This window comes from Chelonia mydas, chromosome 1, assembly GCF_015237465.2.
Source record: "Chelonia mydas isolate rCheMyd1 chromosome 1, rCheMyd1.pri.v2, whole genome shotgun sequence".
NCBI classification, from domain to species: domain Eukaryota; kingdom Metazoa; phylum Chordata; order Testudines; family Cheloniidae; genus Chelonia; species Chelonia mydas.
In genome coordinates, this window is record NC_057849.1 from 139,325,511 (window position 1) to 139,342,683 (window position 17,173).

A 17,173-nucleotide genomic window follows, 5' to 3' on the forward strand; every position below is an offset into this window, starting at 1 on the left:
TGGCTCTCTATATGTTCAACGTAGAGAGTTTGAGAAAATCATGGCATGTGATCATACTATTAAAGCCCATAGTCACATGCACATTGTGGCGGAGCTAACCTTGCACCTGTAAACGTGTAGGGGTTCAGGCTGCATCTTTAGAGTAGACATTTCCAGCTCTGGCACTGACTTGCTGTGGGACTTAGTGTGAGCCATTTAAGGTCTGATTCTGCAAGATATTGAGCATCTCACATGACATGCTGGGCAATTTCTACTCCTGCTGACTTCAGTGGGAGCCAAAGGCATTCAATACCTTCAAGGATCAAGCCCTTACTTTCTCTGGGTCAAACGCTGCTTGCCTTTACTCTCACAAAGGACCATTGAAATCAATACGACTACTCACATGAGTAAGAAAAGCAGGAATTGGACTTCTCTGGCTCATTTTCCTTATCTATAAATGTTGATAAAGTTGTACCTATTTCATGCTTAATGTCTATAAAGTGCTTTGAGATCCTTCTCATAGGTTTATAGAGTTTAAGGCCAGAAAGGACCATTAGACCATCTAGTCTGACCTCTTGCATTGAGCCCAATAACTTGTGTTTGGCTAAAACGTATCTTCCACAAAGGCATCCAGTGTTGATCAAAAGCTAAAGAATCTATCACTCCCCTTGGTTTGTTCCAGTGGTTAATCACCCTCACTGTGAAAATATTTTGCCTCATTTCTAATCTGAATTTGTCCGGCTTCTAGCTATTGGTTCTTGTTATGCCTTTCTCCTCTACATTAAAGAGCCCTTTCATAACCAGAATTTTCTCCCAGTGCAGGTACACTGACACACTGTAATCAAGTCACCTCTCAATCTTCTTTTTGAGAACTGAAACTTATTGAGCTCTTTAAGTCTCTCATTCTAAGGCCTTTTTCTCCAGCCCTTAACTCATGTTTGTGGCTCTTTTCTGCACCCTCTCCCACTTTGCAATTTCCTTTTCAAAGTGTGGACACCAGAACTGGATGCAGAATTCAAGTACCAGTAGAGGCAACGTGGCGGGGGAAGAGGGGGGGGGGCAGGGTACGTGGGGTCATGTGCACCCCCGCCCCGAGATTTGCTGCTTGGCTTATACTGAGCATGCTCAGTAACACTGCTGAAGCCAGCTGCCCCCACTCTGCCCCCCCGCTATTGTCAGGCACAGATCGCCTGAGTATCAGCTTCACCAATACTGTATACAGCGTTAAAATTGCCTCCCTATTGCTCCTCACTACTCCCCTTTTTATACGCCCAAGAATCACATTGGCTCTCTTGTGCCACTGCATTGCATTGGGAGACATGTTTTTTTGGAGTCACTGCTTTCTAGGATATGGCATGCTTCTATTAGGTTTTTCTACTGCACCCATCATTATGGTATCTGAATGCCTTCCAACTGGCATGCTCACACATGAGAGCATTCCTTGGTGAATGGTGAAAAGCATTGTAATACATTTCAACTCATTGTCAAATCTATCTTTCCAAATATATAAATTTGCTAATTCTTCTTACTGCAAATGTTTGTAAAGGCAGGGGCGGGGGGGATGAATACAAAACAAAAATGTAATTGTCTTTCCTGGGATAATAATCTCTCCCCAGTTGTAACCAGGAAGGTTTTCAGAACTGTGAAAAATACATTCTTCTCGTATTGTTTTTCTAGTGCATCAAATATACCTAGTTAATCACATGCTTGGTTGATATGTGTTTCTGAGAGATATATTGTATGTGCTAAATAATCAAAAATAGCATAGAATGTATACAGTCTATAGATGGACCATGACTTTGGTAATTTGAATCTATATTTTTATTTTGAGTAAAAATGAAATGCAAACTGATCCATCTTTTCCCAAATCTTGCTGTACTACAGATTCTTTTTCATGCAGTCCAAATTGGGGGGGGGGGGGGGGGAAGATTTCTCATTACAGTAAATAAAACAAGGAGTCTGAAAACCAAAGAGAAGCTGTGTCAGACTGTAGGCTGGAAAATCAACAAGAGCTAGAAATAGCAAGTAAGATTAAAGGTACCAATTTAACCACAAGACTATTCTTAGGCAGTTTTAGAATAGTTTTTTTTTTAAAAAAAGCAAAGCTTAGTTTGTAAAGTGAATTATACTTACTTTTAACAGTAGATGATTGCTATTTACTGTATGGGTAGTAAACCTCAGAAAGTTTGCCTTTTTAGTCTATCATATCCTAAAGGAGCGCATTCTGAATGGGTTTAGTAAGAATACCTTTTCCCAAGGGAAAGATGCTGCAGCTACTGATTCTGTTTGCCCATCTAATAAGATTTTGTACTGTGCCCATCACACTGAAATCTGAGCACCTAGAATTCATAGGGTTGAGCACTGTTCCTAATTGTATATTACTTTATATTACAGTTATCTCCTCAGTGCTTTGGGCATGATCTAGTAAGAGCTATATAAAGTGATTTGATCTGATTCTTAACACCGAGGCAGCTAAAAATAAAGACATTTGCAGCCGGAGTCTTTCAGCCTTTAACTCTCTTGACAAAAGGAAATGACCCCAAACCAGTTAAACAATTTGGAAAGCTCAGAAGGTTTAAGAGACCATGAACACCTTGAACATACTTCAGAGTACACAGATGTCACTCACTAAATGAGGCAAGTTACAGCATTCCAGAGCTTTGGAGCACAGTTATCAAAAGATATGGGCACTTGCCCTATTTATATCCATCTTCACATATAAAATACATCCTGTGCCCAAGCCACCTGGCACAATACTGAAGCGTAGAACCCAGATGATGAGAATGATAGTGAATGTCAAATCCAGTGAAGTCCCTTGGAGAAGAATTTTGAAGTGAATTTGGAATTTTGAAGGAAATTAAAGCAGTGACTAAAGAGAAGGCATAATCTAGTTATAATGGACACTGGAACTAGTACTTTATCCACAGAGAGGTGATGAATCAAGTTAGATTTCCTTCATTCTAATCTACCTCACTACCGATCTAGAGTCCTATTCTATGCACATGACCACCGTGTCTAAGTCATGGTGTCTAAGACAAAGTGTACTAGTGGATTCTGGAATCTGAAGAACCATGAACTATTCTTACTTATTTTTATATTGTGCCTTACAGACATAGAAGACACAGTCTCTGTCCCGAAGAGTTTACATCAAAATGGCCTCAGAGGTGCTGACCTCTTGAAACAACTAGAGGTGTCAGTGGGAGTTGTGGGTCCTTAATACCTTTCAGGCATAGGCCCTTAGTTATTTGGCACCTTTTCGTGCTGTCATTTAGGAACATCTATCCTTTTACTTCAGTTAGGGAGCTGAGGTAGAATCCAAACCCTCTTGAAGTTGATGGTAGTCTTGCCATTGCCTTCAATGAGGCCTGGTTTTCAGTGTTGATATCTATCACTGTTGATATCTACTGTGCATCTCCTCTTTGCATATACATTGGGTCCCTTCCATCTTGGAAAGTGGAGGATGAAAAACGTTCCTTTTCTGTAGAGCATAAGGGAATGTTTACACAAGTGACTTGCTTCAGGACTCTGGGTCTGAAAGATATCATGAAAGAACCTGCTGTCTCTGGCACATGGTTCTGGTACTGTATGGTCAGGAGATGGACACTGTGCCTTGTGCTTTAGAGATTCTCAGGGTAGAGAAACCCTGTGCTCTTGGTGGCCGATTGTCACCAGCTATGTTTGAGAGTTACACTGATCACATGTTTCAGAGACGTACAGATTACAGAGATGTTCTAAGCTAATGACAAAGAGATCATTAGAGACACTGATCGGGAGTCATCTTCAACTCCTCCCTCTCTCTTGTCCTGTTCAAATGTTGCTGCTTCTTCATTAATTTCTCCAAATTTCTAATATCCACGCTTTTCTTTCTCTTCAAGCATCCCAAACTCACCATCTCCCATACTGAACACTCTAACTTCCTCCTCGCTAGCCTCCCCAATATCCATATCATCTCCTCTCTAGTCAGTACACTATGCAGTTGCTAAGATTATCTTCCTCGCCCATCATTCTGATCACATGACTGCCTCCCTTCTTAAATGGTTATTTATTGTGTTCACCTTCAGGAATCTTCTTAATTCTGCACCTCCCTACTTAGCCACCCTTTTGTCATATCATGCTGCTGCCCTGCCTCTGCCACTCTACCAAGGATGCCAACTCTTTTGCCGTTTGTCACATAAACATCCCTGTGCTTTTTCCTATTTTGCCCCTCATGCATCAGAGTCTTCCAGAATTCATCCTGAAGGCCACTAGGCCCTCCTCCTTCAAATCCTTCCTTATGTCCTAGCTACATCATGTTTCCTGTAAAAAAAAATCAGCCAATTATTTTGTCTTGGTTTAGTGGCATTTGGCATCATTGTCAACATATAATAAGAAAAAAATTGCAAATGCATACGTGCTACATAGCATCAGTTGGATTTTGAGAAATGGTCAGTGTTGGTCAAAATCTGTTCCCCTTGACACCAATGGGGCTTTACTATTGACTTCAGTGGGACCAGAATTAAACCAATGCTGAGTGCTTTTGAAAACTCCCATCCCAGATGTACTCTTCACCCTTGCAAGTCACTTCTCTTCTTAGATGACACACTCCTTGGAGTGAGGACCAGGAGTGGCGGAAGTGCCGTAAAAGTGGGGGTGCCACAGGCACCTGAACAGTGACCTGCCCCCCTGAGGCCCAGCCCCACCTCTTCCCCCCAACCCTCCACCCCAGCACCATCCCTTCCCTGAGGCCCCGCGTCCACACAGCCTTTTCCTCCTAAGACCCCGCCCCCACTCGCTTCTCTCCACCCCCTTCCCTTGTCACTCATCCTTACAGCCAGTAAAAAAGGGGGGGGCATAGCCCTCCTGGCCCTCCGTACCGGTGCCCCTGGCAAGGACTGTTTATTGCTATGTATTTGTACACTGCCTAACAAAATGGAGCTTTGATCCTGTTAATCACAATATTAAAATCAGCCATGGTTCGAGTTTTAACCTGTATCTGTGATCGAGCATGGTGTGCTCAATTTTTGTACTTCTTCGTGAACTTTTCATCAAAGCTGGGTACAAATTGTTCAGCTCTAACTAGTTATCTCATTTTGAGGGTGTTACTCAAGTTTAATTCTTTGCTGGGGAAGGTCACATGGTATTTCTTCTGCATTTAGGTGTTCTGCGTGTACCATATGTGATCATAACTGGCATTTCACTTAGTTGTTCAGCTGCAGGATGTGTGAGTAAGATAAAGAACTTTTTAAAATTTTTTTCCTTTGTCTGTTTGGCTCTGCCAGGCAGAGGTCTGGACTAGCATGCTGTTATTGTTAATTTAATCGGTTAGTGGAACCCAACAATGTTGTTATTTAGCCATATTATCTGATAGCCTAATTCGTCACAAATTCTCCAAGGGGAAATTTTCCTGACTCCAACTGCTGACTCAAATATTGCTGACTGCTGCTAATACCCAAATTTTGTAAACTCGTTTCAAGACAAACTTGGAAGGGTCTGTTCAGCTTGAAAGTTCACTGATAAAAAAGTTAGATGTGAAGGCAGGAGGGGAAGTGGTTGATAATGGTTCCCTCTGCCAATAAGCAGAACACTGGTTTTATTAGGGTTAAGTATTAATTAGTTTGGGGACACACAAAGCCTTAGATACTGCAGTAATATTGATGCAGCATGGCAATATGAAGGCAGTGTCTGTGGAGAGAGCCAAATATACCTGGGTCTCAGTAGGCATAAGGGATGTCAAACTCATTTTGTGTGGAACCTTTCATTGATGTCTGAAGCACTGTGTCAGACACTGAGGCCTTATCTACACTACGAAAATAGGTCGAATTTCTAGAAGTCCGTTTTGTAGAAAGCATTTTTATACAGTCAATTGTGTGTGTCCCCACACAAGTGCTCTAAGTGCATGTAGTCGGCGGAGTGCGTCCACAGTACCGAGGTGACTGTTGACTTCCGGAGCATTGCACTGTGGGTAGCTATCCCACAGTTCCCGCAGTCTCCGCCGCCCATTTGAGTTCTGGGTAGAAATCCCAATGCCCGATGGGGCTAAAACATTGTCGTGGGTGGTTCTGGGTACATATCGTCAGGCCCCCCTTCCCTCCTTCCCTCCCTCCGTGAAAGCAAGGGCAGACAATCGTTTCGCGCCTTTTTTCCTGGGTTACCTGTGCAGACGCCATACCACGGCAAGCATGGAGCCCGCTCAGCTAACCGTAATCGTATGCTTCCTGGGTGCTGGCAGATGCGGTACTGCATTGCTACACAGCAGCAGCTTATTGCCTTTTGGCAGCAGACAGTGCAGTATGACCGGTAGCCGTCGTCGACGTAGTCCTGGGTGCTCTTTTAACCGATCTCGATGAGGTCAGGGGCGCCTGGGCAAACATGGGAGTGACTCAGCCAGGTCATTACCCTTTTAAGTTTCGTCTCATGGCGATTCAGTCCGACTGGCAGTCCTACTGCACTGTCTTTTAATGAGCAGCCAGGAGATGATGATAGCCAGCAGTCATACTGCACTGTCTTCTGCCGAGCACCCAGGAGATGACGATGGCTAGTGGTTGTACTGCACCATCTGCTGCCAGCAAGATGTATAAAGATAGATGAAGTGGATCAAAACAAGAAATAGACCAGATTTGTTTTGAATTCATTTTCTCCTCCCTCCCTCCGTGAAATCAACGGCCTGCTAAACCCAGTTTTGAGTTCTATCCTTGAGGTTTTGAGTTCTATCCTTGAGGGGGCCATTCTGTTTCTCGCAAAGCCACCCTCTTTGTTGATTTTAATTCCCTGTAAGCCATGTTGTCAATCACCCCTCCCTCTGTCAGAGCAACGGCAAACAATCGTTTTGCGCCCTTTTCTCTGGATTGCCCGAGCAGGACCAGACGCCATAGCACATCAAGAATGGAGCCCGTTCAGCTCACCGCAGCAGTTATGACCATTGTAAACACCTCGTGCATTATCGTGCAGTTTATGCAGAACCAGCACCTGAAAAACCAGGCGAGGAGGCGACAGAAGCGTGGTGATGAGGACATGAACACACTTTTCTCTAAAACCATGTTCCCTCGCAATTTGGAGATCATGGTGTTAATGGGGCAGGCTCATGCCAGAAACGCCGATTCTGGGCCCGGGAAACAAGCCCAGAGTGGTGGGACCGCATAGTGTTGCAGGTCTGGGATGATTCCCAGTGGCTCTGAAACTTTCGCATGCATAAGGGCACTTTCATGGAACTTTGTGACTTGCTTTCCCTTGCCCTGAAGCGCAAGAATACCAAGATGAGAGCAGCCCTCACAGTTCACAAGCGAGTGGCAATAGCCCCGTGGAAGCTTGCAACGCCAGACTGCTACCGGTCAGTTGGTATTCAATTTGGAGTGGGCAAATCTACTGTGGGAGCTGCTGTGATGCAAGTAGCCAATGCAATCATTGAGCTGCTTCTATCAAAGGTAGTGACTTTGGGAAATGTGCAGGTCATACTAGATGGCTTTGCTGCAATGGGATTCCCTAACTATGGTGGGGCATATCCCTATCTTGGGACTGGACCACCAGGGCAGCTAGTACATAAACCGCAAGGGGTGCTTTTCAATGGTGCTGCAAGCACTGGTGGATCACAAGGGACATTTCACCAACTTCAACATGGGATGGCTGGGAAAGATTCATGACGCTCGTGTCTTCAGGAACTCTGGTCTGTTTAGACAGCTGCAGGAAGGGATTTACTTCCCAGACCAGAAAATAACTGTTGGGGATGTTGAAATGCCTATAGTTATCCTTGGGGACCCAGCCTACCCCTTAATGCCCTGGCTCGTGAAGTCGTACACAGGCACCCTGGACAGTAGTAAGGAGCTGTTCAACTATAGGCTGAGCAAGTGCACAATGGTGGTAGAGTGTGCATTTGGACATTTAAAGGGTTGCTGGCTCAGTTTACTGACTCGGTTAGACCTCAGCAAAACCAGTATTCTCATTGTTATTGCTGCTTCCTGTGTGCTCCACAATCTCTGTGAGAGTAAGGGGGAGATGTTTATGGTGGGGTGGGATGTTGATGCAAATCACCTGGACACTGAATACACACAGCCAGACACTAGGGCAGTTAGAAGAGCACAACAGGAAGTGCTGCGCATCAGAGAAACTTTGAAAACCAGTTTCATGACTGGCCAGGGTACTGTGTGACACTTCTGTTTGTGTCTCCTTGATGAAAACCCATCCCCTTGGTTGCCTCTAAATTCCCTGTAAGCCACCCGCCTTTGATCACAGCTTGCTTGCAAAGGAAATAAAGTCACTATCATTTAAAAAATATGTATTCTTTATTAAAATTGATTATAAAAATAGGGAGATAACTCACAAGGTAGCCTGGGTGGGGTGTGGGAGGAGAATAGGAGGGAAGGAAAAGGCCACTTTAAAACTTGTTGAATGACAGCCTTCTGTTGCTTGGGCTGTCCACTGGGGTGGAGTGGTTGGGTGCCCGGAGCCTCCACCCCGTCGTTCTTGGGCATCTGGGTAAGGAGGCTATGGAACTTGGGGAGGAGGGAGGGCGGTTAAGCAGGGGCTGCAGCGACAGTCTGTGATCCTGCTGCCATTCATGAACCTCCAGCAGACGCCGGAGCGTGTCCGTTTGATCCCGCAGTAGCCCCAGCGTTGCCTCATGCCTCCTCTGATCTTCCTGCCACCACTTCTCCTCACGTTCATCAGCCACTGTCCTGTACTCTGCTATTGTGTCCCTCCACACATTCTGCTGAGCTCTGTCAGTGCCGGACAACTGCATGAGCTCAGAGCACATTTCATCGCGTGTGCGTTTTTTTCGCTGCCTTATCTGAGATAGCCTTTGGGACGGAGGAGGGAGGCTTGAAACATTGGCAGCTGCTGGAGGAAAAAAAGGGAGTGAAGTATTTTAAAAGATACATTTTACAGAACAATGGCTATACTCTTTCACTGTGAACACTATTCACATTACATAGCACATGTGATTTTAGTACAAGGTCGCATTTTGCATCTTATATTGAGCGCCTGCAGCTTTGGTGTTAGAGATCACACACGCAGCGCCAGGCAACAGAATTCGGCTTGCAGACGGCCATGGTAAGCCATACTCTTTCAGCTTCTGCAACCTTCATCACAGCAGAGCCCTCCTTTCCCATACCAAGCAAAGCCCATTGAGTTGGCCATTTAGTGCACTTGAAAATTGGACCCTGGTCTCCCTTGAAAATTTGGCCTATATGTGTCTGTTTCTCTACTACTTGGGTCTCCCACCCCACTCTGTTTTCCTTACACAATAATAGTAATAATAACTAATAATAAAAAACTTTAAGACTAATAAGACTCAAAGAGCAACAAAGTACTCTGAATGATTTTTATTTTAGTTTATGGGATACAACAAGAAGAAAGAGGAAATGTAAAGTCTCTAGCACAGCATGTGTCTCCTCTGTAGCAGGCTGCAGCAATTCATAGAACAGAATGACTGTCAAAATCTGTGTAACGCTGACAGACCCTGGCTGTCAGCGGGTGGGATTGAACCTGGGGCCTCTGGAGCTTAGTGAATGTACCTCTACCGCATGAGCTAAAAGCCACTATCAGTTAAGGCTGTAAATCAATCAATCAATCAATCAATCTCTATCTCTCTCTCTCCCCCCCCGCCCACTAAATGGAACACAACACCTCACCCAGGAGGTGTGTGGGTTACATATGCACTAGGAGAATTCTTAGAAATGTAAATGTGCAGCATGCAAGAAACTAAAGCAGCAGTTTCATAACTTGAAGCACTACATTCCCTTCTCTTTTTGTGGTGCTTGCCTTCGTTTATTGCACATATCCGTGTCTCACTATTCCGGCTTCCTTTATTAGTTTCACACACTTCCCCTGTATTTCAGAACCCTCCATCCCATAGTAATATCAGTGTCATTTCTCCTTTTTGTTAATTTTAACCTCTCCAACCCTCCTCTTAGGTCTCTACTTCTCTTATCAGTTTTACCCCCTCACTTCCTCCATGTCTCAGACCCCCTTTTCTCGTCACTTTCAACAGCCTTGGGAATCAAATTATCAGTAGTGGCTAGCAGCAGGCTGGATTACACATGAACTCTAATAGTGACATGTAGACCAGGCACCAGTGGGTTATGTTATATTGGCAAGTAACCAAGAGAAGAGGAAGCATGCCCATGTTAAAGAGAACAGGAGACAATACAGAATGGTATTGTGCATCTCCACAGCTTCAGATGGCACATTCTTTGATAAGATGGACTGTGCAGAGTCTAAAAGTTTTGAAATTAGTTGTGTTTTCATACAGTAATTTTGTTATGCTTTATTTTTTGAAAGGGATCCTTGGAGGGCTAACACTCTCTTTAGGGTTAAAAGGAAACTATGTTTTCACAAACCGAAATAAGAAGATAAAACACGCACACGAGTGATATTAAAAAATCTGTATTAAAAGAACATTATTTAGGTTGCAAAGCCAAGCACTTGAAAGGTAGGAGATGCCAGGCTTACAGTTGCCTGTGCAGCCTTAATTCTGCCCCCTTATACATCCTGTGCACTGAATGAAGCAAGCATCTTGTGGGAAAAGTAATAGAGGACTATGTAATTAAAGACTGTATCATAACACGTATGTACAACGGCGCTGGAATTAAGGTTGCACAAGCAAGTGCAAATCTAACACTTTCTAACTTTTGAGTACTTGAGTCTGAAAACTAAATAAGTTTCTTTCAATATAGCTTTAAATGTAATTTGCTAGGGTGTTTTAAAAGGAAAAAGGTTCTATCATGTGTGACTGTAACCATCCCTCCCCCCCCATCATCATCATCATAGTTTTGACTCTGAACCGTTAACACTGCAGTACAAATTGCAACCACTGGATCTTCAGGACTAACTACATGGGCTGTAAGCAGCAGAAGGCTGTTATCCCAGAAGGTGGACCATTGGGTGCAAGTGCTAGGTTGTGAAAGGGGATCCCAGCCTGGCCTGGCTCTCTTCCCTCTTTCTATAGCCCCCCACTAGGAATTGGCATAGCTCCTGCCTCACTTGGTGCCCACAGAGGGTGGGATGTGGTGGGTTCGGACGGTGCTTGATCTTGTGTGCAGTTTCTCTGTTTTGCTTCCTATTCCCTACCTTTGGGAGTTAGAGGAGCTGCAACTCCATCTCCTCAGAGGGACAGGGGGATGGCTGCTAGGGAACAGGTGTTCAGCCTAAGTGGGGAGATTACAGTGTGGGGTGATGAAACCTTGCTCCATGTTGGAACTCTCAGAAGAGGGCAGAGGCCACTGGGCCCATGTGCCTGGTCTGGGGATGGGGGCACCCTTGCCTAGCCCACTACAGCTGCTCTGGCAGCTCCCAGATATTCCTGTTGCTGCTACTTTAGTGCTGACATGAGCCTGGCCTTAGAATTTTTGTGTGCAGTTATTATTCTGGCAATCTGCCAACATTTTTCCTGAGGAACACAAGCAAGAGAAGAGAAATGGGAATTTTTAACAGTTTATACCTCAGCAAAAAATGAACAGAATTTCTCGAGACAATGAAAAAGCGCTTCTCTAGCCTGAGCACATTCCAGCTGCCCAATATCAAAGGCCTCCTGCAAACAATGGTGTGAGAGTTTCTCACAGGAGTGGTTGCAAGAATCCTTCGTACGGCTAAATATAGAGGTTGCTACCAGCTCTTCCTATAATATGTGTGTACGTAGATATAGATACAAAGAGACCTGTTCCTCCTCCTCTTTCCTCACTCTTCCTCAAGTACGTGATAGCAAAGAGAATTTTAGTACTTGAAAGTTTTCACACATGGCAATTTAAATAGAAGGATGTCCAAATTTTGCATTTGAATATTCGCATTAGCACCTCAGGATACAAAAAGCAGAGAGGGAGAGGCCTGAACCAGAACACCAAATTGGAATCCTCTTAAACTAAGGGGCAGTTTGGATCCAAATCTGAACTTTGAGGCTAGGTCACATGTCTGCTGTAAAGAGCGTTTATACCCCCAAAGAGCTAATTTGAGGATCAAAATGCAGGATTTAACCATCTTGTTAAGATTCCCATTTTTGAAAACTGAGCTTCTCGTGTTTCACAGTCAGAATCCAGAATATTCTTTGCAAAATTTTTAATTTTTTCGAAGCAAATTGGAAGTGTCTTGCTCTCTGTCATTCTTTGCTGTAATGTAATGAGTGTTACAGCTGCTTCTTGTAGCAAGTAAAAAAAAAAAAAAAAAAAAAAAAAAGGTTATTCAGTGGAAAGCACCGGGTCTGATTTTAATAGGATTTTATGTTAGTGTTCTAGAGTTGGTTTTATTTTATTTTAGCTTATGGTCTTCCCCTCTTCTGGGCTTTAGCTAGGCTTTAGCTATCCAACGTTGTTAGCTTCCAATTTGCATGACTGTTGCAACTCTCTGGCAAGAAACAGAAATGATAGCATTGGCTTTAGTAGGAGGCTATTTTTCATTTTTAGATTTATTGAGATCTGAATCACAGTTCCCTTTAAAATGTCATATTTAAAGCTTGGACAGATCTGATAATCCTGTTTAAAAAATAAAGGGCTTGAGCTACTTCCATTGAGAACTTTGCTCATGAGCCTTCTGGTAGAGATATGTTGGTGACAGCTATGATGTTGTGTTTATGAAGCTCAGAAATATTGATAGATTTTATTTCAAATCTCAGTCTTATCAAGAATTGTGCCCTGCAGTAGACTGGGGGAGATTCTTATCTGAAACTAAAATAGCATTATCATGTTAAAAATGTCTTTAAAAACCAACCAACCAATTTTGTTGTTGCTATTTTTGGTATTTATTCTGTCATAATACAACAATTTTAACCACTCAAAACTGATGACAGCCACACTGTTGTCAAGGTATTAATACAGAACTTCACCTGCAGTACTCTGCTACATCATGCGTTAGTGTAGCTGGCAGGAGAATTTTTGTTGTCTTCTGCAATTTTTTTCTGTGTGTAGATTTTTGCTCCTCAAATGGGTGGATGTGAGTTGTATTTGTAATATTCTTTATGGCAGATCCTTCAAGGTGCTGAGTGCCTCCTGAGAAATGCTTAGTTCCTTAAGCACTTACTGAAGACAGTGGCCATTATGGGCACTCATCCTCATAGTCTCTAGTACTGTACCCGGTAGAGAGAAAGCTACCCCATTCCTCCAGCATGGAATTGACTGTCATCACCAAGCTTCACTCTTTGTGCCCTTCCTATATGAGACAACAGTGGGGACAGTGGTATGGTAAATTATTGGAAAAGGCAGTGGCCAAAAAATGAAAAGGTGGCCCTGGTAAATAGTGGTATAGAACAGCATTGGCCCTGAAATGAAAAGACTTTTTCAGCTGCTTGCAAGCTCTATCCTCCCCGACCCTGCCTTAAAAGACAAAGGATGAGCTATACTGTGCAATGATTTTCACTTCATAATGCAGTTTTTTAAAAAATTGTACCTTAAAGCTTGGGTTTTAAAGTCATTTGAAAGTCTCCTCCTTATTGGCTCTCTCTCCTCCCAACTCTTTAGAGTAACTCAGTTTAAGTACCCTGGAAGGGGTAAGGTTTGAGACAACCCAGCCAGGATTTAAAACTGTTGGTTTGAGGAGATGAGTGGTATTTAGACCATGAAGTCATCCCACAATGATACATTTTCCAACCAGTGGCATGATTTAAAAAACAAACCAAACTCTGCATTTTCCAAGGCCTGGGAGAAACTTATTTTACTGTGTATGTTCACAGCACTGCTACAGAAACCTATCAGCAAGAGACGGGACAGTGAAGCTGTACAGAAAGCCAAAATCCTTTACTCATCGTGTATGAATGAGAGTAAGTAACTTGATTTTGTTTGGGGGCATGGGAGGGCTGTATATTACCTGTATGAGGCTCTGACGTGCTAACAGAAGAAAGCAGTGAAAGCTTAGGCCTAGTCCCTGCAGTTGTACCTATGCAAGCTGACATTTGTACTCACTAAACTCAGTGAGGCTCCAAGCAAATGCAAAGATCCACTCACAGGGATCTAGTTACAAGTTCAGTGTCTTATTTTGTCAGTAAGGTCAGGCAATGTGTCTCTGAATATACAAAGGCACAAGATACTATATTTATGTAGTTCTCCTTTGAAAAGTGATTATGCTTTAAGGGACTCTCAAAGCGATGTGGGAGCATTGACTGGCAGGTTAAATGAGTAAATTGTTTTATAGAATCCTCTGATGGAATTGTTCAGCTGGCAATTAAGGACCAGATGGCTCCAAACTTTACCATCGAGGCTTGTGCCCTCAGGCTTCTCAGTCTGAACCCCTGAGTCTATATCACATAGCCAGTTTTCAGCCTCTACGATAAATATTTGTCACCCCTGCTCCTCAACACTAACCAAAGTGTCTCCTCTATTATCATACTAGTGTGTACAGTTATGGCCTGAGGATTTTGGAGAGGGTCAGTGAGGTGATACTTTGGGACACACCCCAAACTCAGTGGAGTCATTTGACATTGAAAGGGTGGGTGGCAGAGTGAAGGAGATCAGGATCTTTAGGTCCCTCAGCCTTTTGCTGGGCCTTCCCTGCTTGTTCTCTTTGACCTTAGCGAACGATTTCCATCAAGTTGTTTTCATAAACAAGCTAGAAACTTTTTCATTTTTTCTAATGAAAATTGAAATTCTTCTTTGCATTCCTATTTCCCCTATATCGGGGGCATCGAAATGGTAGGGCCCACAAGCCAGCTCTTCAAGTGGGCCCGGACAGCAGAACCCTCTCAAAGTATCTCTGGGATGGTCTGCAGTATTCCTTGCTCTCTCCTCTCATGAGTGCAGCTGTTGTGTCTTCAGCTAGCCCTAGCCTAGGTTGTGGTTTCTTGTAACTCCATCTCCATTTTCAACTCTCACAGTCTCTTCACCAGTCACATCTGATTGTGCATGTCTCTAGAACCTCCACCTCCCAAAAATCTCATGACGCCCTAATGTCTTCACAAGGGGCTGGTACTGTGACATGTGTTTTACTTTTGTCTCTTCTGGGTCAAATGCAGTTAGCAATTTATCTTTAAAGTTTCTGGAATCTCTTGAGTCAGTTCCTTGTGGGGGTGGGGGATCAAACCTGGTAGACTTGGTTCCTCAACGTGTTCCTCTGTCGTTCTCTCAGAATCTTTTTTAGAAGTTGTTCCCCCCACCCCGTCTTATGGAGTATTTCTTTTTTGATGCTCCAACATGCTGTGAAGCTGACTGACTAAATGATTTTTCTGTTGCACACTCCATTGTATTCTCTCTCTGGTCACTCCCATTCCCTCTCAATTTTGTTTGCAAATAGCAAGTATTCTTCTGACCCAATCAAACTCCTATGCCAGTTGTTGAGCAGTCTCCAGCAGGATTTTGTCACTGAATGTTATTTCATTCCCTGTTAGACCACAACCATTATTTAAAAGGCAAGTGTAGTTTTTCATCCCATTTTCTTAAATAACAAATGACATTTCTATCAGTCTTTGGGTTTTCCACAGAGTTCGTCACTGTAGTACCTAAGCCGATTCTTCCTTTATATTTTAAATCTGACCTAGATCATCACTATGTATTATTTATCTGAAACATTTCTTCCATTGACTGTGATGAACATACTGTAGAATTAGAGTATAGAGAGGTTTACATTCCAAGGACAGGCACAGAGCAGCTGAATGCAATGCAAGTTTCTCCTTGCCCAGGTTATCAATGCTTGATTTGGATAAACTATGATAAAGGAGTCATATACTCTTATTTTCAGAGGCGTCTTTTCAGCAAAAGACCACCGAAGGCATTAAGTTTGAGCTATTCTGTTTAGTCTTGCCTAGAAATTGATCAGTCTGTAAACATTTCTATCTCATTGGCATGACTTTATACCCACTACTGGATTTGAATTGTCTGGAACTTAACTGTTGGTACATCTTGCCGTTTAAGATAAAATTGAAAAAGTGGATGCAAAGCCACTATTAAATATACTGAAGAATTCGCTGTTCCGTTGGCCTGTGCTGGAATCTAACATTGGACCTGAAGGACAATGGTCAGAAAGGAAGTTCAGCATGCTCCAGACCCTTGCAAGTTTTCGTGGCCAGTATAGTAACTCGGTCTTCATCCGTTTGTATGTGGCTCCTGATGACAAAACCTCCAATAAACACATCTTAAAGGTACAGTATAACATTTCTAATATGCTACTTGTCATAGCTATGTGATCCATTTAAAAAAGTGAGTTCAATACTGTGCTAATTTAAGTTCAGCTGTAGCCGTTAATACCCAGTGGCTTGCACATATACATGATCACCCATATATGGGAATTTAGAAGCCACTAGGTACCAAATGCTACACTATCATGGGTGAAAAACTTATGTAGCTAGGATATTTTATTCCTTAATAGGGCAGAATTGTGAGTAAAATACATTCCTGATGAATCAATATCCAAGATCAATGTGGGTATCCAAATGAGGTCAGAATCTGATTCTTGCTGGTTTTTGTGTCCTATATGTGAAGCATCAGTTGTATGATGAGGAATTTTTTTTTCTGTGAAGATAAAAGATGGTGTATCATTTGCAAGTATTACAAATTTGGGATTTTCCACTTTGTTAGACACTTAATTGGTGGAACTAATATATTGTCCTATATTGATATGTCATCATTCATTTCATGTGATCCCCAAACTCATTCATGCTTTAAATACAGGAGTCACTTAACCTTTCAGTGAAATGCAGTCACTTCTGCAGCGTAACATGGCTGCAGGTTAGCAATGCATGCTAACACTACACAACAATTTAGGGCAGCAAATGATTTAAAATATGTTACCTAGCTGTATCCTATTGAAACTCCAGAGGGAATTTAGGGAGGTAGTTGTCACCAGGACAGGTAGAATTTAGGTAGGCAGGTTGTCACCTGGGTTAACATGTGAGACTTGGTCCAAATTTTTGTTGCTTTTTAAACCGTATAACCCAGCCCACCAGTTACCAGCAATGAGATTGTATGTCTGTGCTAGAGAGAGTTAAAGGCAAAATGGAAAGTGACCGGTCACAACAGTGAAATAAAATGGGTGATCCTTATATAAAAGTTGCCTTCTGGGCACTACATAGATTGCATAGGGATACTGTGGAAACTTAACTTTTCTGACACTAGATTTGTTATTGATTTTGGGTCACAGTTTTCAAAAACAGGTCAGGGATATGCAACTGACATACATTTTTATATTTCTAACATTCCCTTAAAGAGATTCTTTCCACTGCTCCCTGAGTCAATAGTAAATCAAATTAACGAGCCATTTCCTTGTTTTCATTAGTGGATTCCCATGTACAGACTACTTGAATGATGAT

The 17,173-nt window shown here is 42.8% G+C and overlaps 1 protein-coding gene across 5 annotated transcripts in view; it reads left to right on the forward strand.

Annotated features, from left to right (window-relative positions):
* Window positions 1–17,173, forward strand: part of PHEX (phosphate regulating endopeptidase homolog X-linked) — a 138,753-nt gene that overhangs the window by 26,560 nt on the left and 95,020 nt on the right. For all 5 annotated transcript variants that reach the window (XM_007070474.4, XM_043537972.1, XM_043537974.1 and 2 more), the window contains 2 exons: window positions 13,610–13,696; window positions 15,780–16,006. In XM_007070474.4, coding sequence (XP_007070536.1) covers window positions 13,610–13,696; window positions 15,780–16,006 — 314 coding nt within the window. The remainder of the gene's footprint in view (window positions 1–13,609; window positions 13,697–15,779; window positions 16,007–17,173) is intronic.